We start from the raw sequence: 23053 nt of genomic DNA on the forward strand, positions 1-23053 counted from the left end.
TTTTCTTTTATGCCAAAAATCATTAGGACATTAAGTAAAGATCATGTCCATTGAAGATATTTTGTAAATTTCCTACTGTAAATATATCAAAACTTAATTTTTGATTACTAATATGCATTGCTAAGACAATAATTTGGACAACTTTAAAGGCGATTTGATCAATATTTAGATTTTTGTTTAGTTGTATCTCAGTCAAATGTTGTCCTATAATAATAAACCATACATCTATGGAAAGCTTATTTATTCAGCTTTCAGATAAATCTTGACCCTTATGACTGGTTTTGTGGTCCAGGGTCACAAATGACTTGTGGATGACAAGTGGACAGAAATTGAAAAACGCTTCCCTCCAGGCCTCTAGGGGACGCACGGCGGTAAAGCTCTTGTTCAGAGTGACTTTTGTGCGGTGAAGAAACGGTCAGCGCATCCGCCAACGCGGAGTAAGAGGTTAGCTTCTTTGGTCGAGACTGGCTAGACTTCAGCAGAGTCAATAATTACAAATAACAGCATTTGACTATCAGGGAATATATCCAAAGAGCAAATCATTACATATAAGCGATTTAATCATCTATTTTGCCGACGGGAACCTTTTATTTTCCTGCTTCCTGCACCGGTTGAAATTAGCATTAGCAGCTAACAATCATCTGAAGCAAAGCGTTTATTTCCCTCTGCACGAAATTTACGTGTCTCGGAAAACTCTATATGCTGGTGTTACATTTTAAAACATCTATATTTTTGTAGTCCGTCCCTTGAAATTGCGGTTGACTGAGAAAGCTATTTATAAGGTAAAGCGCGTGTTAACTGGAGTTTCTGCTTCAGATCAAAACGCCAGAATGTCTGATTTTGATGAATTTGAGAGACAGCTTTCTGAAAACAAACAAGGTGAGTATAAATGTTCATTATTGACTGGCCTGAACAGTAATCACTTGCATAACATCGTAATAACTAAACATGGTGTCTTGCCAGTATAAATAGTCATATTGATGCACGGCAATGAAACTCATTCTACACTTATTGTAAGTATATTGTTGTCTTGTGCTTAACCTATAAAGAAAAGAGATCTAAAAAGCTGTAAATATGCATAAACATTTGAGAGTTGTTAATAGCTGATATTTACTGTGTGGATACTTGTTATTTTATTTAAATAATGCACAGTTGTTTGTAGGGATGTAACGATTCACTCAACTCACGAATCGATTCACGATTTTATTTTGAACAAAATGAGATTTAAGACAAATTATAAATTAAATGTGCCCTTTTATTATTGCTTGGACAAAATGCTGCACATTTCTTTGTGAAATTGAAATGTAACACTATAATAATATACTAATATAGCACTTGCATATTATAGCTCTTTTGTTGGTTTTGATTGCTTCCATTGTCCTCATTTGTAAGTCGCTTTGGATAAAGGTGTCTGCTAAATTACAAAATTTAAATATAATGTAAATAACAAAACTAAATTGAAATTTTAAAACAAGCCCCAAATCAAATAAATAAGTAACACAAATAAAATAAATCTCTTCATATAAACAAACTACGGCTTTGTCTGTGCTCTTTCCATTTCAAATTAGAGGCAACCACTGCATTTTAATCATGATCCAAACAAAGATGCTGCATACATGCAACATGAGCAGTTTTTTAATCTAAATTTCATTGTATAATTTCGAAATCTGAAGCAAAAACAGAATGGTTTGACTTCCGTTTTTGTGAAACTATACATAAAAATATCTGCACGAAACCGAAACAGCAGACGAGCTGAACTAGACGCAGACTCTCTCTCTGCCAGCAGGTGGCGCTTAAAGCGTTTCCTTGCTTTCCGCTGTAAACACAGCAGCGCTGAACTTATGAACTTTAATATGCATTATACAGAGGCAAGATGAAAAGAAAAAATACCATCTAAACTTTTCTAAAGACAGTAAGTTCCCCTCAGACATGCATTCATATAAACTCCTGCCCCTAATTGAATCGCTATTTGTTTAGCATCTCAACCGATTTGAATCGTCACATATTTGAATCGATTTTCAACCGGCTCGCGGTTAATCGTTACTTCCCTAGTTGTTTGGATATAAAGGTGTCAACAACAGCTTAATGTACTTATAAACAATCTTATATTGTTATAATGTTTTGTAGTCCCAATTGAATTTTTAAAAACATACATTTACAATAAGTGCTGAGAGGGATTTATATGTGAAACTTCAGCTCATGTGACTTTTTGTGATAACTGTCCTAGAAATTACATGTCATTTAAAACTTTGTCTTTTTGTAACTTTAGGCTTGTAAATTTAGTATTGTTGTCAGATCACCTGTCATTAGTAACACATTTTGTATTCTGTTTGTAGGACTTAAGACGTTTGCTATAAGTTGCAATAACTTCCTCTTTCCCTCCAGTTCACAGCATTTATTCTGTTGTTTTCCTGTTTATTATTGTGAATCTGCTTTGAAACAATCTGTATTGTATAAATTAAAATTGATTTAACCTCTCTCGTTCTCTTCCGTACAGGTGACAGTCTAAACGGTCATGGTGGGTATCCCAGAATGAGGCGCAGAAAAGCATGCACAACCTGTCTTCTTCCTTTCTGTCTAATCTTCCTTTTTTCCGTCAGATACTCACTGTGAAAACTGAAAAGCTGCATAATATCTCACTACTTTCTTTAATTCTGCAGCTGGATTGGCCTGCTTTTTCTTTTTCCTTTTCTTTCCTTTCTCCTGTTTGCTTCAGGAACCTGCAGCTTTGTCTCATGTTTTTGCATGCTCATGTTTTGCATGTTTGTCTTCATTCTGTCTCAGAGCGGGACAAAGAGAACCGTCACCGGCGACGCAGCCCATCACGCAGCCGCAGTCGAGAGAGGAAAAGGAGAAGCAGAGAGAGGAGAAGTAGGGAACGCCGCAGTGACAGCAAGGACCGCCGCCATAGACGCAGGTTAGAGTTGTTGTCATGTTTTATAAGGCTCATTAATAAGGATGGTCCAGCACATATAAACCTTTAAGCCTGTTGATGTAAATACATATTTAAACATCTGGTTTTTTGCAAGTTATTGAAGCCTTGTAAGCTGAATAAAATCTTATTGTTGAGCCCTGTTTAGGCCTGCACGATTAATCAAATGCGATTGTCATGCGCATTTTGTTAAAAAAAGCCGGTTCTGTAATCAGCAGGAAATCGTCATCACGTGCTTTCAGATTGAGCAGAATTTACTACACATAGCCGTAGTTCACTGACAAGTTACGCAAAAAAATCGCAGACAATTTTATTGCGCGATTATGAAATCGAAGTGATCATTCGCGATAATGACAGCTGTTTGCATAGCTTCTCAGTGAACTACCGTTCTGTGAAGTAAATGCTGCTCCATCTGAAAGCATGTGAAAATACCACATTTAATAACATATTTTTACTCCAAACTCACTTCATAACGTCATTCGAGTGTTTGAAATAAATCCTTCTGTGAGATGATGTGGCTTCTTACACAGAATAAGGCACGCAACATATTTCATAGTATTTAAGCAGTGATAAAGGCATTGCATTAAAAATATACTTTATTTTAATGAAAATTATAATAGTAAATACTCAGATAAACCGTATATTGCCGTAGTCGTGTGTTTATTAGTCACGTTGAATCAATGAAAGCAGTTTAATCTTCTGTTTATTCAGCTGCAGTGATAGGCATTTTCTGGGTTTCTTCTGCGAGGCGTATTTGGAGTTTCAGCGCGAGAGCGCCCTCTGGCCTTTGGATGGAGATTTACTGCTGATCACAGAACCGTGCTTCACAGAAAGATACGCATGACAATCTCAGCTTCTGTCGAATCGCAATCTCGATTCCATTTCGATTTATCGTGCAGCCCTAGCCCTGTTGTAATAGATGCTGTTATTACAATATGAGTCACTTGATGCTCTGAATGTAAAACTGAAGTAGCGCACAGTAATCAAGAATAAGGCAAGTTAACCAGTTAAATAATTAGTCCAGCTCTTAAACCTCATCCAGTTGTTTATGTATGTGGTTTAAGCTACTGCAAAGTAGCTACATGTCAAACCCTGTTCTTAAATGTCATTTCAGTGATCATACTCCAAACCATCCCCAAGAAAATGTCAGGTAATACTGCAGATGGGCTGACCCTGTTTTGCCATTTAGTTTTTTTTTTTTACATCTTACAAATTCAAGTGTTGTGATTTTTTGAAGGCATTTGTCAGATGAATTACTACTCTAAAGGAATAGTTCACCCAAAAATGAATATATGATAAAAACAAAAACCCTCAGGACATGTAGGACAAGATGTAGATGAGTTTGTTTCATCATCAAAACAGATTTAGAAAAAAGTGTTATAGCATTACTTGCTGACCAGTGGATCCTCTGCAGTGAATGGGTGTGCCATCAGAATGAGAGTCCAAACAGCTGATTAAAAATATCACAATAATCCACACAACTCTATTCCATCAATTAAAGTCCTGTGAAGTGAAAAGCATTGCTTCAGGCTAAAATATGAGTCCTCTATTTCTCCTGTGAAAATGTCTTCTCGTCTGAGTCATGAGAAAATAGTCCAAAACAAATTAGAGATGCACCGATTGACCGGCCAGTGATCGGAATCGGCCGATTTTTCACCTGATCGGCCTGGATCGGTGACCGGCCGGTCAGTCTCACGTCTTGCAGATTCTGAGCCGCTCCTTTATTGCCAGCAGTGCCGGCAATGACCCTTACAGTCGCGTGTAAACATGTCGTTTCACGTGAGAATGATTCAAATTTGAATTGCATTCAGTGTAAATGGCGACTGATAATGTATTTATGTCATGCCAGATGAGGCTTGCACAGCTTGAGTGAGTGTGTGAGAGAGACAGCACACACAAAGTAACTCCAAAAATATGATTTAGGTAAGCAACATTATATGGCCATGATGTTTCCCCGAATATCCATATCAACACGATTGCAATGTGACACTGATTTTATAAAATAGTATTTCCGTAAACAAGAAGTTAAAATGAAGTGACTTAGATTTTAGACAAAATATTGACTGTTTTTGCTCAATTTCGCTGACGAAAATAGTTCCGATCAAAGCCACAGCAGAACTGTTGTGTGTCTCCGAGCAACACACAGTGGTGTTTCGTTACTGAATGAATCCACGTTTTTGAACGAATCGAGTAAGTCAATGATTCAGTGGCCCATTTATAAGGACAGTCACTTGCCTCATTTCTGAATGAATCAGCTGTTTGAATGAATGGATAAATGACTCACTCATTAAAACAGACATTTGCCGCCACCTACTGGTGGTTTAGTCATATTTAAAAGTATCATTGCATTTTTTCAACATTTTATTTGTATGTTTAAAAAATATGTAAAACATTAATCTTATAAAAAAAATTATGCATTTGAAATTTTGCAGTGTAAATGCTTTTATGGCACATCAGATTCATCAAAATGTCTGTATAAATGCATCTAATGCCACTTCAGATGCAGCTACTGTTTCCTCAGCAGTGGAAAGATAGTTTAATACTAATTTCATTTCAATGGTAACAACTCTACAGTTTCTTATTATTCTAACTGAATTAATTGAAACAAAGTAAGAATTTGATGTGAAAGATGACACATTTAATAAGTTTAGGGGGAAAAAATTACCATTTATGAACATAGTGGGGAATGACATCTGTTTTGTTACATACAGCAACTCATTTTAAGTTATTTCTTCCTCTTTCCAGTCACAGAGCACTTTATTTTGAGAGTTGTTTAAGTGAGAGAAGAAAATCTGTAACATAGTCCAGATTGGGGGAATTGTAATGTTTAATAATTTATTTTATGTAAATAATTTTTGCATTGAAATTTGCATAGATTTTTGTTCGTATATGCTGTCAATTATAGTTCTTAGAAAGAAAATTGAAATCGGTATCGGCAGGTAGGCATGGGCTGGTATGAGATTTTGACGGTTTGATAACTTTAAGAAAAAATATCACAGTTTCACGGTATCATAGTATTGTCGTTACAGCTCTAAAATGTATTATTTTTAAATGACTGGGTAAAACAAAAACAAACAAAAAAAAACGTTTTTTCCTCTGAACACAATATATTTTGTTTTTGAGCAACACAGAATATTAGGAACAGTAGAATTTGTTTACTTTTTCTTTGATTTGTTTCCTAAAAAGAAGACCAATAAAGACTGACATCTTTATTTAACCTAAATCTGTAATGACAGTTATTTAATTTTAGTTATATAATTCATATACATATAATTTGTATAATTTCATATCATTTAGTTATATCATTTCATATACATAATTTGATTTAATAATAACAACCCAATTTGAAGCAAAAACAGAATGTTCTGACTAGCTTTGTGAAATTATACTACATGCTTGAACGAAGCAAACAGCAAATGCTCTGAATGAGAAGTAGATTCACTCTCTGACAGCAGGAGGCGCTTCTGGAACATCAGATACAGTGTTTCCTTGGTTACCGCCATAAAAGCAGCACTGCACTGAAACACTGCTTTAATATGAACTATACAGAGACTAGATGAAAAGAAAATACCAAGTAAACTTTTCTGAAGACAGTCAGTTCCCCTCAAAAACACATTCATATAATAAAATCCCCAAATCAATATTGAGGATTTTCTTCCAATAGTTTGTGCATCATGAACAGTGAGTGATCTGCCTGCTACAGTAATTTTTCTCTGTGCGTCCGTCTTAAGCATCTCTGGCCTGTGTTAACGGGCGTTTACAGACTTCATATTTTCACATAAATGACATTGTGGAAAATGATTGCATTGCAACGCAGTTTGTGCAAGTCCAGAACAGAGACGAGCTGCAATAAGACAAAAAACGTCCGGTTGCCGATCTCGCAAGTTCCAGGGGCAGCTCCTTAAGTTCAGCCATCCTACACACACGTTACTGACCGCTCGCTCGCACCAACAGGAGGACGAGGGTCGTGTTACTCTCTACACGGCACTCAACCTGAGGGATTCCTACACTTTCAGTCTTTGAGGAGACATGAAAAACAGTGCATACCGCAGGAACGGTATAACGGAAAATATTAGTGGTTTTGAAAGCGGGAAATTTTCAAATCGCGGTATACCTTGAAACCTGTAATCGGCCCATGCCTTTCAGCAGGTCACACTTCCAAAATATTGGAAATTGGAATCGGCCAAGAAAATTGCAATCGGTGCATCTCTAAAACAAATATGTTGGTGGATTTTGATGTGATAGGACAAGAGAAGATGGTCTTTTCACTGGAGGAAGCATTATTATGGACTATATTTTGCTTAATAATGGATTTGTTTCTTACAAACATGCAGCTTTTTGCTTCAAAACATGATATTGGTTGAATGGAGTCGTAGAGTCAAACAGCTGATAAAAACCTCGCAATAATCCACAAGTAAACCCTTAATAGGTTTTTATCAGCTGTTTGGACTCTCATTCTGACGACACCCATTCACTGCAGAGGATCCATTGGTGAGCAAATTATGCAATGCTAAATTTCCCAAAATCTGTTCCAATGAAGAAACAAACTCGTCTACATCTTGGGTGGCCTGAGGGTAAGTCAATTTGTTGTTCTAATTACTTCGTTTAATAATAAATAATATAGTGTAGCACACAGACTTTATAATCATTGTCAAATTGCTGTTTATTTTGCTGCACAGGCAGCTATGGGGTTAATGCGGGAGAGACGAGCGAGTTAGTTAGGCTGCTGCGCCTGTGATACAGCTGTTCTGCATTCTGATTAAAAGTTAAGACCGAGCATCTTTTGTCTGTTGTTCTTCAAACATTACCGTAGACATATTTTGGTTTACAGACTGTATTGTTTCATAGCACTCGGCTAACGTAGCCACCATTATTGTTTTAAGTGTTCACAGTTTAGCAGCTAAACTTTAGCTGTGGGAACGATTCGCTTGCATAAGGGTTTTTGTATTTGATGTCATTATTTTAAGCATGGATTGGACATTGGAGCACTATATTATTGTTTTATGTAAAGGTGCTTTGTCAATGGTAGCGCTTGCTAACTTGCTCAAGGAATCCTCTCTGTGCCAATCACAACAGGCTTGGCCAGCTGACCAATCAGAGCAGAGTAGGCTTATGGAAGGGAGGGGTTTGCTTCGAACTTGCTTGGAACGAATCGTTTCGAAATCTTTGGCAAATGACTCTAATATTAAATGTATATTCTGAGAAAATTACAATGTTTTCTGACCTTAGATGCATTTAAACCTGTTGTAGGGGACTCCAACACAATATTAGGACACTTTAAAATACCATAGTACCTGCTCTTTAATATACCAGTTAGATACAAATGAATTAACTTCAGTACTTTTCTTTTTCTCTCTGCCTTTCTTTAAATCAGCCGTTCTCCTCACCGGGAGAAAAAGAAGATAAAAATTAAGAAGTATTGGGATGTACCGCCTCCTGGCTTTGAACATATTACACCCATGCAGTACAAGGCAATGCAAGGTGAGGGACATGACATAAAACACTACCCTGTGTCCATTCATTAGAGTAGAGGTGTGTGTGATACCGGTTGCAAAGATTCACAGAAATGTGTAGAAAGCTCTATAAATGACTGTCAAAAAAATTACGTTTTTAAAATGTCCTTTTTTTATTTCTTAGTAGGATTTTTAAATCGCTTTCCATAGTTCTATAATCATACTATATATTATCAACTTAACATTTTTCAGAATATTGGAGTTTAAAAAAAAAAAATGTATTATATCACCCACACCTATCACTAAGTATGATTTATTCTGTTCCTTGCTTTCTGTGTTTATTGTATTTATTTATTTTGGTTCTAATTTTTTTTTTTTTACAAACATCTCCTGATAATAACAATATAAGTTAATCATTCGTGTTTTGTTGTTAATGCAGTTATTTTCTCTGTCTCTCCCTCAGCTGCTGGTCAGATCCCCACTACGGCTTTGCTGCCCACCATAACGCCAGACGGCCTGGCAGTAACGCCGACCCCGGTACCCGTAGTGGGCAGTCAGATGACTCGCCAGGCTCGCAGACTTTATGTTGGCAACATACCATTTGGCATCACAGAGGTTGTAAAATGAACACTATTCACATACTAGAATTCCTCTGCAGGGCTTTGGAGAACAGATCCACATAGAGAACACTGGCACGATTAAATGTATTATGCAGAAGCATATTGTATATTAAATTTCCTCTGTTTTTACATTTAGATTGCACTTGCCATTATTCATGGCTCACTTAAATTTAATCTTTAAAGGGGTCATATGACGTTGCTAAAAAGAACATTATGTTGTGTATTTGGTGTAATGCAATGTATTTATGCTGTTTAAGTAGGCCTGTCACGATAACAACTTTTTGTTGTACAATATATTGCCCCAGAAATAATTGCAATAAGCGTTATTATTGTCATTTTAAAGACCACTTTATGCCACTGAATATATATTCATAATGTAACAGCATAATAATGGAAGAAGGCCTACACACTTCCAAATGACAACAAACTTTTAATTTTTAAGAATATTTAGATCATGGAGATTAAGTATCAAAATATTAGATACCTTAAAAAACTTGAATAAATAGTAAATAAACATTTTCTAACAAAAAGTGCAAAGTAACAAGTAGAAAAAAAAGAAAAATGCACAAAGAACTTGTATGGAGATTTTTCCATCTAAATTTTTTCCTGACCTTCTTTTCTCTGTAAATTAAGGGTGCACACTTTTGCTGAAAAACACAATCACTACTTAGTCAGATGTCCGTATGCACAAAGGCACAGATCTCTAAGCAAGGCCATATCTACAGATGAAACTTATTTTGTAGAAGCATTTTTTAAATTTGAACTAGCACCTCATGACTACACGTTATGTACAAGAAGCTGCAAAAGACACAGGCACAAGTGGAATGTAAAAAAACACGATGACATTAATTTTTAAGGAAAAATAATGGGCGATATATTGCGTCACCAAAAATTATTGAGGTCATGTACATATATTGCTAGCACCTCATGACTACACGTTATGTACAAGAAGCTGCAAAAGACACAGGCACAAGTGGAATGTAAAAAAACACGATGACATTAATTTTTAAGGAAAAATAATGGGCGATATATTGCGTCACCAAAAATTATCGAGGTCATGTACATATATTGCGCGATAAGTCAATATATTGATTATTGTGACAGGCCTAGGTTTAAGGTTCAAAAAACACATTATTTTCCACATAATGTACATTATTGTTTCTCCTCTATGCCCCGCCTTTCGGAAACGTGTCGATTTTTACAAAGCTCATCGGTCTGAAAAGCGAGGTGTGCTCTGATTGGCCAGCTATCCAGTGCATTGTGATTGGCCGAATACCTGAAGCGTGTGACGGAAATGTTACGACCCTTACCATACTGTGATGCGGTGTCCCGGCCAGAGCGACGAGACAAGACCAGTAAAACCCATTATAAACGAGGCATTTGTTGCATTTAGTGGGGACATAATTACGGATTATAATGACTTGTACTGTCTTTTTACGTGTTGCGTTGCATCACGCCGTGTAAACATAAAACCATGTCTGCATTTGTGATCGGAGAAACAACAAGCGCTACTCTACACTGCTCAAAACTCGCGTTTGAATCATCAGTGGCAAATTCTTTAAGTATGAAAACATACTTGCAGTCTGTGAGTCAGAAGCGCCAGATTGTCCTTTCAAAGTTGGAATTGCCCCACTTTATAGAAACAGACACTGGCATTGTAGGCTACTCTCTCAGGAAACAGTCCTCGTCCTCCATAAATATTTGGATTGAACTGTTCCGGAACAGTGTTGTAAATACAACTTAACCACTGATTTCTAGTTGTGTCCTCTTTTGGAAGGCCAAACAAAGTAGTTTCGCTTTCATACCGAAACACACCGTGTCTCCACAACATGGCGGCGGCGGCAGCAGCAGCAACAATACTACAGCGAGAATCAAAGTTACGCCTTCATTCTTTGCGTGAACATTTGGGCGGCGTTATGCAAATCTTCCCACATCGTGATGTAGATATGTAGGGGCGTGTTAGAATGAGGCGTTTTAGGTAGGCGTGGTTGACTCTTAACTTTTATAAAGAATATCTCTTTGGATTTGAGACTTTAGTCTTTGCAACTTTACAGATCTTCTTTATGCACCAAGAGCTTGTAACACTCCAAAGAGAAAGGAAAAATTGAAATCGCATCATATGACCCCTTTAAGAACACTTATAATTTAATAACACTGTTAAATGTACTGTTTAGAAAATCTTATTTAATCTAATCTAAAGTTGTTTTAAATATAAATATAAATAGTGAACACTTTAATATATACCATTTTAATAAGTTATTGTTCACAACATGAAGTTAAATATCTGAAAAAAAAAAAAAAACTTTTTCTGTAGCTCACTTATAATTCTTCTTCCTCAGGAATCTATGATGGACTTCTTCAATGCCCAAATGAGACTCGGCGGTCTGAATCAGGCCCCAGGAAACCCTGTCCTTGCCGTCCAGATTAACCAGGACAAGAACTTTGCTTTTCTTGAGGTGAGAAATGCCTATGTTCACTGACAGAGGCTTATATTGCTAATGAATAGGTAAGCTGGGTTCCTTACAATTTTCCTCCTTCAGTTCCGATCGGTGGATGAAACCACGCAGGCCATGGCATTTGATGGCATCAACTTCCAGGCGCAGAGTTTAAAGATTCGCCGGCCGCACGACTATCAGCCATTACCTGGCATGAGCGAGAGCCCCAGCGTATATGTCCCGGGTAAGCAGACTTTACATTTCCCTCTTTACTCTGAGATCTCGGATCACAACAAACATGACATTTTCCTTTGATTACAAATAGCTTCAGCATACGTTTGTATTACATTTGCATTTCCAGGTGAATTAATTTGATTTAAACTTGACCCTAAGAAAATTTGCCTGTTACCAGGCTGTTTATTTCTGTTCATTTCAACCCTCTCATTTTGTTCTTTCAGTCTATTATTTTCTTCTGCCAGTCAGATGTCTGTTAATGGCTGTTCTCCTTCTGCTCCACAGGTGTGGTGTCCACTGTTGTACCAGACTCTATTCACAAGCTTTTCATTGGTGGTTTGCCAAACTATCTCAATGACGACCAGGTTGGTTACAAATGGTTTCTAGTAGAAAGTCTATATAACACACATATTGTATCAGAGCATATTTTAGCAAATTTTATTAAGTTTTTTTTTAGATAAAAAGCCTAATATACCATGAAAACATAGTTACTTTTTATTGTAAAGAAGAGAAAAAAAAACATTTATTAAATCTTAACCAGTAGATTTTAACGATGGGAACCGAGGCCCATTAAGGAACTTTTATTTATTTTTTTTAATCCATACTATTTAATTCTTATCCAGTAAATCATGAACAACTGGAAAATTCATGGGGCCTTCAAATATTGTTGTGGACAATGTGGGGCCTTGGGGTCATAAAGGTTGAGGTTGAGAATCAGTGAACTAAACTGCAGAAAATGAGTAAGTTATATTGAAAAAATTAGCTAGTAGGATAGATTGCGTTATTCCTAAACACCATAAGAACTAACAATAATATGTGGTAAATTTTGCCCAGATTGTGCTTGTCTTGGCTATGTGTATTCTCTTCAGTCCCACATGAGAAATGAGCAGCAATGGTTAATTAAAAAAAAAAAGTACCTAATTATTTGTGTGGCACAGGTTGTTTTGTGACAACAAGGTGATACATGCATATTTGACACAAGCAAACTCACAGCAGAAAATGGTAATGGAAAAGCTGAAATGTTTTTGGCACAAAACACACTAAACTTTTTTTTTTTCTGTTGCTTTTTCCTGCTTATGTTAAGTGTGATATAGCAATTTGAATTGATTTCTTTATGTCCTCAGGTTAAAGAGTTGTTAACTTCTTTTGGACCTCTCAAAGCCTTTAATTTGGTTAAGGACAGCGCTACTGGCCTCTCAAAGGGCTACGCTTTCTGTGAATATGTGGATGTTAACATCAATGATCAGGTGAGTTGGCATGGTTAGATTTTCCACGGAATCCATGGATTTTAACATCCTTTGGCCCACTTTAACAAAGTTAATCTCTTAATAATTTTTTCCAGGCTATTGCAGGACTGAATGGTATGCAGTTAGCAGATAAGAAGCTGCTGGTTCAGAGGGCAAGTGTAGGATCCAAAAATGCCACACTGGTGAGCATGGAGTTCCACTTAAAATATATTGTATATTGTTTTGTATATCCATATTGTATATATATTCAGAATCCTTTTTAATTTCTTAATACACTACTGCTCAAAGGTTTGTGGTCAGTAAAATTGGTTTCATTTGAAAGTCCCTTATGCTCACTAAGGCCACATATATTCGATTAAAAATACTATTAAAAAAAAGTAAAAGTGAAATATCATTACAATTTAAAATAACTGCTTTCTATTTTAATATATTTTTAAATGTCTTTTTTTCTGTAATGTAAAGCTGAATTTCAGCTGCCATTACTCTTCAGCCTTCAGTGTCGAATTATTTTTTGGATATCATTAATATGCTGATTTGCTACACAAGAAACATTTATTATTATCAATGTTGAAAACTAATGTGCTGCTTAATATGCTTTGATAAATAGTAAGTTCAAAAAAACATTTATTTTAAGTATTTCTAACTATATAAATGCCTTCACTAGGCGCGTTTCCGTTACCCTTCAAATTGCGCAAAGTGAAATTGCGAATTGAAGATACGCCTAATGGAAACGCGTCAATTTCGCAAAAACGCCCATATATCGCAAAAAGGTTTTTACGCTCGCATGAGGTGTTTTTTGAGGCAATGCGAAAAAGGAATAATTTGCAAAACTGCAATGGAAACGTTTTTTTCGCATTTACAGGTCACATGGCGTATGTAAAAAGTCATATGATCATTCTTCATTGTACTATAACCTCCAAGAAACACTTCATAAGTGGCCGCGCTCCAGTATAGGGGGCTTTCCCTACTATTAATGCTTAGACAATTTACACTGCACACGTCTGCGGTGCAGTGTGTCTCTGATATGGTCACTGAAGCTGATTACGGCCACTCAATGCTTGTGTTTATGTTTTTATACAGTCTATGTTTTATTCCAGCCGTGCCACACGTTTCTGAAGCGGCTCTCTTTGCTGCTTCTGTAAAGATGCACGCATAAGCCGCCTTTGAATAAATATAGCCAAAATCCCACCAAAATCCGTTGCCATGACTTATCGAGAGAGGCAAAAGGTTACGTTTTAAGTCTCATAACATTGGTTAATGGAAACGCCATCATTTCGCAATACTTTTTTATCGACATTTATAAAATATCGCCAACGTTTTGCTCAAATCTGTAATGGAAACGCGCCTACTGTCACTTCTGAACAGTTTAATGCATCTTTTCTGAATAAAGTTTTAATTTCCTTCCAAAAAATTACTGACCCAAAACCTTTGAAAGGTAGTGTATATATTCCTGGTCTCATCTGTGCATGTTGTTCCAAAAAAAGTCTTTAATCAAAGTTTAGGCAGCACTTCCTAGGTAAAACCTTGATGAGTGAGCTCATTATTTTAAATGAGAATTTTTTTTCTCAAGCTGTCTTTCTTTTTTTCCTTTCACTAACCCTTTGTAGACAAGTATAAATGAGACTCCAGTGACGTTGCAAGTGCCGGGGCTGATGACGAACCCCATGGTGCAGATGGGCGGTGTTCCCACCGAGGTCCTGTGCCTGATGAACATGGTGGCTCCAGAGGAGCTCCTGGACGATGAAGAGTATGAGGAGATAGTTGACGACGTCAGGGAAGAGTGCTCCAAATACGGCCAGGTCAAGAGCATAGAGATTCCCCGGCCTGTTGATGGCCTTGATGTCCCTGGAACCGGCAAGGTAAGCTTTACCAAACCAGCTCAAGTGATGGAGAGGGGCCATGGACTTGGTCAAACTTTGCGGTTCCTCAGTCCTTACGTAGGTGCTGATTAAAGCAGGGGTTCCCAAACTTTTCCATTCCACGACCCACCTAGACAAGTATAATCTATTTCACGACCCACCAAAATATTTTTGATAAAAAAAACAATTGACATTAGCCTACTTGAAGCTTAATCTCAATTAAAAGTATAATATGGCAGAAATTATTTAAGAAAAATAACCATTTTATTTTATTGTACAACTGAAAAATTTCACTACTAATATTTACGTTTTCATTTCTGTTTACAGATGTTAAAATATGAAACATGTCCATAAAAACTTTAATCACGCTCACTCCGGTGAACTGTAATCCGCTGTGAGTGTTAAACTCATCGCGAGGTTCAGCGCAGAAAATGCATTCATGCTCCTTCCGTGTGTATAGGGGAGAGCGAATAATAAATAGAGGACGGGGAGAAATAATAAACAGTTTATTTTAAATAAACACTAAAAACTGAGATGACAAATTTACTTCAGTCAGAAACGTACTTTTGTAATGGTTAAATGTTCAGCGATATCTTCAAAATATTTTTGAACTTTAGCACATTTTTCTCTATATAGAGATTGATATGGCAAGGAAATAATACGGAATTTTGTAAATATTGTTATGCTAGCGTGTGGAAATGTTTAAATCGCGTAGCGTTACAATTAACCCCACGTTTGTGCCCCACTTGGCCTGTACATGTGAAATGCTTTTTACAGACAGTTTCTTTATTGGTAGGTAGCCAAATGCATAAGGAGCGAAAACAGCGCCGAGTTCAAACAGACGATAGAAATGAATGAACATACCTGAAACAGTTTTCGTAACATTTGAATTTTCATTGGATGCAATCTCATGCAGAATATACAGCGCAGTGAAGTGAGCGAGTTTCTTCCTATTAATAATGTGGACCGATCGAGCCTTTTAATAATGACGTCGCTCTGAGACCCTTACTGTTATTACAACTTGTGCGCACTTTAAAACACGCAATGCACGTTTTAAATCGCGGACTTAATAAGAATATTGCAATTCGTAATTAATGTTGGGATGTCGTGCAGCCCTAGACTGAACTGTGTGAGTGTGTGTGTCATTGAAACTCAAATTTAGCTGCAGCCAAGTGTCCCACTCTGTGATCCACAAGTGGGTCATGACCCACAGTTTGAAAACCCCTGGATTAAAGGGTTAGTTCACCCAAAAATGAAAATTCTGTCATTAATTACTCACCCTCATGTCGTTTCAAACCCGTAAGACCTTCATTCATCTTCGGAACACAAATTAAGATATTTTTGATGGAATCTGAGAGCTCTCTGACCCTGCATTGGGTCATAGGGCACACAACTGAAATGTTCCCAAGTCCAGAAACGTAGCAAGGAGATCTGTAAAATAATCCATGTGACATCAGTGGTTCATCCGCAAGTATACGAAGCTACGAGAATACTTTTTGTGCGCAAAAGAAAAGGGAAAAAAAAAAACTTTATTCAACTTTTCGTCTCCTCCGCATCACCCTGGTGCCATTTTGGAGAATATCTGCTGGACGTAAAGAGCGTATGCTATTCTGTGTCAGCTGCGTCACGCGGATATGTTGTTTTCATTCAAATCAAAGTGCAAACAACGTAGGAAACCGATTCTGCGTGACGCAGCTGACACAGAACAGCATACGTTGTTTATGTCCAGCTGATATTCTCCAAAATGGCACCAGGGTGATGCGGAAGAGACAAATTGTTGAATAAAGTCGTTTTTTTTTTTCCTTTTGCGCACAAAGTATTCTCGTAGCTTCGTATAATTGCGGATGAACCACTGATGTCACATGGATTATTTTACCGATCTCCTTGCTATGTTTCTGGACTTGGAAACATTTCAGTTGCGTTGCTGTCTATGCAGGGTCAGACAGCTCTCAGATTCCATCAAAAATTTCTTAATTTGTGTTCCGAAGATGAACGAAGGTCTTACTGATTTGAAACGACATGAGGGTGAGTAATTAATGACAGAATTTTCATTTTTGGGTGAACTAACCCTTTAAAGCACTTTGACTTCAAACCCTCCAGCAATGAACATCTGGTAGCGCTACACAAACATACACAATCCATCTCACGATCTGTTTTATTTTTCCAGATCTTTGTGGAGTTCACATCTGTTTTCGACTCCCAGAAAGCCATGCAGGCCTTAACGGGGAGAAAGTTCGCCAACAGGGTGGTGGTGACCAAGTACTGCGATCCAGATGCTTACCACCGCCGAGAGTTCTGGTAGAGGAAGAGAGCAAGAAAAATAGGATGGAGGAGTAGCAGCTTTGCGATAATAATTCATAAAAAGAGTGAGAAATTGAGGCAGAGATGACAAGGGGGAACTTTTTTTTTTTGTAATCTTTAAAAAAAGCCAAAGGTGAATGTTCTGTTTTTTTTTTCTTCTCTCTCTGGCTGAGATGATTTGTGAGCAATTATGGGAGGGCTTTTGCTTTCATTTTGTATTTTAAGAACATTAGCGAGAGAGATTCTGTTATACTGATTATACTTATTCTGTTAATAAAATTACTATTTTTTAATTGCATACTGAAACAAATGATGTAAAATCGTGACCATCAGAGAACACAAAATAACTATTGATACCCAACCAAATGTTAATATTAGCCAGGTAATTCAAATGAAAACCTCATATTTCAGTCTCTTTCCTTGTTTTTATCTCTTTTTATTTCTCATTTGAATATCCCACTGCGACAGACCCTTCTCGGAAGTCATTCGTCTTCTCTGTTGGCCAACTCGCCACTTCTCCCTCCCATTTTGTATCTTTTTGCAGTTCATATCTCCAGGTATTAGACCGTCCCAGTTTTTGTCTGGTTTTGTTCTTAAACTTAGTCTCTTCCATACATATCACCAACTCATTAGACGGTGATGGCATTTGTCCAGTGTGGCACCTTTTCTGTATGTGTGATGTTTTTTTTCTTTTCTCAGTATAATAGGCCACTTTTGATAATAAAACTCTTGGAAGTATGATCAGTTGTGAATCTGGTTGTCATTGATTTGTGAGACGCTGCATGCTACTCTGTTAAGAAGCAATATGTAGCATTTTTGTACTTTGTTTTTGACCAGTCACATGCCTAGTTTTTAAACTGAACCAATATTTTCTTCATCTTGGGTCTATGTATAAATATTTATTCCCTCTGCACATCATCTTTGGAGTATGTTTTATGCTGCTTATTGCTTTTTACATAGTACGGCACTATCAGACTTGTATATTTGCTGATTTATTCAAATAGAACTATGACCATTTAGTGAATGCTAATACCTGAAATCAGTAAATGGAAATAATACACTCGTATACCAGAAGTGTCTATAATCAATGACAGATTTTTGAATGTTTCTCATTTAAGGGCTTTTTAGCGTTACCTTTTCCAAAGCCACTGAAGTTTGTTTGCTTGTGGAGGTCGTGATTGCTTCATCATACTCTCTTAGCTTGTTATAGGACATCAGATTGAACTGGGATATATTGAGATGCCGTGGAGGGACTGTGGTAGTTGTATTGAACAGGTTTTATGAAGTCTTGTGAATCGGAACCAAAGTTAATCACTTTCTCCCTCTCTTTCTCGATGTAAAGCTGAAGGGTTTATCACTGCCGTGCAGCAACCTGCTGCAAACACTTTTTTTTACTTGTTTACTTTACCTGAATAGGCCTATTGTGTGTTTTTATGTCAGCTTGGACTATTATGTTCATAGTGTGTCGATATGTTTCCGTCTCAATCTCTGTTCATTGAATAAGTTTGGTAATGTCTTGATTTTCTTATGCAAACGGTAGTAAAAGGCTTTTACAATCAACAGTTTTTTAATGGAATAGTTTTTTAAAGCATTTAAAAAGCAGCAAAAAGCATCTTATTTGAGAAAGTTGCTCATATTTTCCAAGTGATTTCAAGATCTAGTCCTAAAAGCAGAGCATAAATCAAAAGCAAATGAAAGTATTTATTAATATTTTGAATTAGCTTAGTATTTTATATGTTAAAGGTCCCCTGAAATGAAACACGCAGCTTTACTCTGTGTTGACGTCATTTTAACTGAAACAGGAAGACAGGGCGGGACATATCAAGCAGCCCCGCCCCTTTTTAAAATAGCCAATAGCGTTCGTTTATATCACAGCTTGGGCTAGAGCCGTTGAGCTCCGCATTTGACGGTATGCCATCCACAATCTCATCCATATTGCTATAAAATATAGCATTCTGTGTAGAATTCAAATAGCTCCGATACATTTTGTGGTCTGCGCCGACTCGCGCATGCTCCCCTATATAGTGCACTACGTGCCATTCACTGTACAGAAAATACTGGTTACGCGGCTTCAGCGTCTATTTTATAGTGTAGGGGGCGGGCGCTTCGGATTCTAGAGAGCATTTGATTGGACAGAAAGTTTGATGAAAAGCTGAAGAACGATGTGACGTCAAAAAAAAAATCGCTGAGCCGTTTTGGCGGAAGTGACGATCTGCAAGCTTTGAATGCTTCTAAATGCGAATTTTGTCACTGTTTTGGAGCACACTGCCTTATAGATAACCTTAAGACTAACATATTGATACTAACACCCAAAAAAACTTTAATTTTGATTTCATGGGGACTTTAAGTTTTAATAATTGTCATTTTATTCATTTTTTTTAACGTAGCTTGATTTTTACTTCACTTTTAGTCGTTTTAATACATTAACTTATTTCAAATGAGCATTTCTATTTTTTGTTGGTTTTTCATCTAGCATTTACATTTTCCTTTAACAATAACAATGTTGGGAGATTTGAAATTCGAGTTAATTTTGCATGTCAGAGGAATCTGGTGCGTTACTAATTAATAACAGTAAAGAGTTAAAGGTAAATATATATTTACAATTATCTTTTTGACTAAATATTTTAGCTTTCATGAAAGCAGATCTGATGTACTAGGGAGTTTACATTTTATTCACTTTTGTGGACTTCACTTCATAGCAGATGCGTAACAATCATGACTGATACTTCTGAGTAACTGAGCAGCACCTACAAATGAGGGTCTAAATGATGAAGGCTAATGTTTAGAAATGATTTCGAGCTTTTATATTGCTAAATCCCATCCGTTTCCCAAGCAAGCTGGCTACAAACGGCACTGGTGGTGAGCAGCATCTTAGATTCTAAAACTTGCAAGCAGTGCTTTGAAACTACGCTTTCTTTTGCTAGACGCTTAAAACATTAGTACAGAATAGTACTTACTAGGCCATATAATAAGGCGGAAAATTTCAAGACATCCCGGTACACCTTTAACCTCTATATACACCAACCATCAGTCGCTGTGCACGGAAGCTGTCAAGCACTGCGAGTAGATCGACAGCTCCTCTTATCCAATGAGAGAAAAGAACTGATGGCTGGTACCCAATGGCGTTTCAGTGGGCGGGGCCTCAAGCCTCCAGCGCACTAGCGGAGGAGGTGTTCCTGGCGGCCATCTTTGATGCGAGAAGTGATTGTTTGGCGAATAGAAATAATAGGAAATAAAAATATAGCGTGAAAAGTTGGGGAATTGTGGTGGAACTGAAGGGGCTGTTAAGAGGAAGAGTGAAACCTCAGGAAAATCAGGTAAAACATCCTCGCAGCGTGGGAGCGTCACTCCAATTACGCGCAGCCTTTTTTCTTTTCCTTTCCAATTTGTATCCCAGCCAAAAAAAGCTCGAGCCGGTCGCGTTCACTACATGCTCGCGAGCTGCTTGCTGGAACGGAGCTTTCTAACTCCTCTGAAGTGTTAATATTATCGCATCAGTGTCTCAGCACGTAGAAAAAGTAGAGTGAATGCAAATTAAGTTGGGTAAGAAGATATAAAAGAAGCAACATGCGCGGAAAGATCGTGGCAGTCTCTGGTTTCATGTTCCTGCAATAAAATCCAGCTGGCTCTAAATGAGGTGTTATCACCAGGACTGTGAGATCTGTGTTTTTAGGTTTACTTTAAACTGTTAACATATCTGATGGAGGCTCAGCTCTCGAACTGCCAGCTGTTGTGTTTGCACGCGCTACATTGTTGCGAGAACTCAATGGATTCGCGCGACTGTGTGTCAAAGGATTTTGATTGACGTGCAGCTGTCATCCAGACTGTATATTTTATTTAATTATCAGGACGGTGGTGAATGAATAGCAATTTTTGATGCATTGTTAGCGTTCAGCTTCAATCACACATGTACTAACTAGTCATTATGGAAGTGCATGGATGCATGAAATCATGGCTTTCTTCGTTGTGGCAAATGAGGCTGATGCGTCTTGCGCGGTGTAATTAGAAATCTGTCTGATAAAATAGTTAGATATAAATCGGAATGCATCGTTTTTCTGCTGTTGTAATCATTTAATTGCAATTCAAATCGAGCTTATTTGTATAGCGCTTTTTACCTTACAAATAGTTGCAAAGCAGCTTTACAGAAAATTAAGTTTCTACAATATATTTAGTAGTAGGTTGTCAGTGGTGACTATGTCAGATCGATGTACATATGGCAGAAATGTACGATGAACACTATTAACAGCAATGTTTATATGTTGCAATCAAACTTGTAGCAAAATTTGGTAGTTTATGTTGTTTCAAGGTTGGCATCATCTGAGGTCCTCTGAGGGGTTTGCATCATCTCTTCACAGGAGTTCGGTCATCTCAGGTCTTTGTAAGGGCTGGATCCAGACTGAAGCTTGTGTAATTCCTAGTTACTATGGGACTTCAATCCCATGGCAGAAACAGAGAAACAAATAGAGACATAATTAGTGTAGCTGCTGTTCCAACCAAGGGTTGGGTATCGTTCACATTTTAACTGGTACGGTATCGGTACCTGAATTTCAGTGCCGGTACCCAATGGTACCTTTTTTCGGAACTTTACGCTCTGTGTAATTACAAAAACGTTTATTTCAGTGAAAAAATAAGTCCAAAAGTCTCAATTTCAACATTTTGATCAATAGAGCCCTACAAAGTTTCTTTCTTTTTTTCCAGAAATTCTTGTTTTCATTTTTCTGAAAATCAAATGAAGGCATTAAACATTTATTTTAAATCAAATGAAAATGAAACTATTATATTTAACTGTATTATAACTGTATTAACTTCAAAATGTCATATATTTATTTTACATGTTAAACTGTACTTTTATTTTGACAGGTTGCCGTGAAGTTTCTGTGCGTATACAGTATGATGATGCTAGTTTTCTCAAATGAAATGGCAAAATTCTCGCGAAGTGACTCACAGCAGCTCTGGAGATTAAGTTTTTGTGTTTATGCCGTCATATAGTGAGACACAGAGGCCGAAAATCACTGCGAGCGTCACGCGTGCTTCAGTATTTGTGTAGTAAACAAAACTGCATTTCCGCCATTCATACATACAGAGGCAAGCGGAACATGCAGGATTCATATTTAAACCGTCTTTTTGCATTTTAATATTCACAGACACTAATTCATTTCGCGATTTGAATTAAGTGGCAGTGGCTGCTTTTGATTTATTCGTCCAAAATTGACGAATTCCGTGGCATTTCGCAGTAAATTAGGTTTTTATGAATGGACTCCGCAATCCCGTCCGCGTTTTCGCAGAAACCATATGGCCCTAGAAATGTAACCACATTTCAGAACATTTCGACTTGCCCTGTGTATTGTTTGAACGAGTTGCAGGGGTGACATACCCAGATACGTTCTCCGGTACTGGAATTTCACACCGATTGATTTAACGTGACTCGGTACTCGGCAGTACCCATAAAAGTACAGAGTTCGGTACCCAACCCTAATTACAATAGTCAACTAAACCATGAACTAGCTTTTCTGCATCAGAAACAGGTAACATGTTTCGTAGCTTAGCAATGTTTCTAAGATGGAAGAATGCTGTTTTTGTAACATGGGAAATATGATTTTCAAAAGACAAGTTGCTGTCTAATATAGCCTTTCACCCAGACTTTTTGACTGTAGAGGAAGTAACAGTACATCCGTCTAATTGCAAATTGTAATCCAAGAGATTCTGTGTAGTGTGTACTGCTTTTTGGTCCAATAAGTAATATCTCTGTCTTATCCGAATTTAATAGGAGAAAATTATTGGTCATCCAATCTTTTACATTTTTAATACACTTAGCTTAGATCATTTAGAAGTTTCATCTGGTCTTGTTGAGATATATATACTTGACTACCATCAGCATAACAATGGAAACTAATTCCGTATTTTCTACTAATATTACCAAGGGGCAACATGTATATTGAAAATAGCAGATGACCAAGGACAGATCCTTGTGG

General features: G+C 37.2%; 2 protein-coding genes across 5 annotated transcripts in view; both read left to right on the forward strand.

Annotated features, from left to right (window-relative positions):
• The first annotated feature begins 383 nt into the window (after window positions 1-383).
• Window positions 384-17822, forward strand: u2af2b (U2 small nuclear RNA auxiliary factor 2b). Of its 4 annotated transcripts, XM_016277792.1 has the most exons (14): window positions 390-444; window positions 817-879; window positions 2498-2518; window positions 2785-2917; window positions 4047-4082; window positions 8307-8413; window positions 8849-9000; window positions 11345-11461; window positions 11546-11684; window positions 11960-12039; window positions 12799-12921; window positions 13017-13103; window positions 14529-14780; window positions 16948-17822. In XM_016277792.1, the coding sequence occupies exons 2-14, from the start codon at window positions 831-833 to the stop codon at window positions 17080-17082; spliced, it is 1431 nt and encodes a 476-aa protein (XP_016133278.1). In that variant the 5' UTR covers window positions 390-444; window positions 817-830; the 3' UTR covers window positions 17083-17822. The 4 variants fall into 4 exon arrangements, with proteins under 4 accessions (XP_016133277.1, XP_016133280.1, XP_016133279.1 ...); XM_016277791.1 differs by having other exon boundaries at window positions 384-879; XM_016277794.1 differs by lacking the exon at window positions 4047-4082 and having other exon boundaries at window positions 384-879.
• A 2417-nt stretch (window positions 17823-20239) lies between these two features.
• The window catches only part of cnot3b (CCR4-NOT transcription complex, subunit 3b), a 21092-nt gene continuing 18278 nt past the window's right edge, over window positions 20240-23053 (forward strand). Inside the window, exon 1 of the mRNA XM_016277795.1 lies at window positions 20240-20398. The gene's annotated coding sequence lies outside the window, so the exon portion shown is untranslated. The remainder of the gene's footprint in view (window positions 20399-23053) is intronic.

Source organism: Sinocyclocheilus grahami, unplaced genomic scaffold (assembly GCF_001515645.1).
Source record: "Sinocyclocheilus grahami isolate Dianchi unplaced genomic scaffold, SAMN03320097.WGS_v1.1 scaffold116.1, whole genome shotgun sequence".
Taxonomy (NCBI): domain Eukaryota; kingdom Metazoa; phylum Chordata; class Actinopteri; order Cypriniformes; family Cyprinidae; genus Sinocyclocheilus; species Sinocyclocheilus grahami.

Coding starts and splice junctions, on each gene's coding strand:
- u2af2b (XM_016277791.1), top strand. CDS start 831: ATGTCTGATTTTGATGAATTTGAGAGACAGCTTTCTGAAAACAAACAA. Junction 12,922..13,016: donor ATGTTAACATCAATGATCAG/GTGAGTTGGCAT, acceptor AATTTTTTCCAG/GCTATTGCAGGACTGAATGG. Junction 14,781..16,947: donor ATGTCCCTGGAACCGGCAAG/GTAAGCTTTACC, acceptor TTATTTTTCCAG/ATCTTTGTGGAGTTCACATC.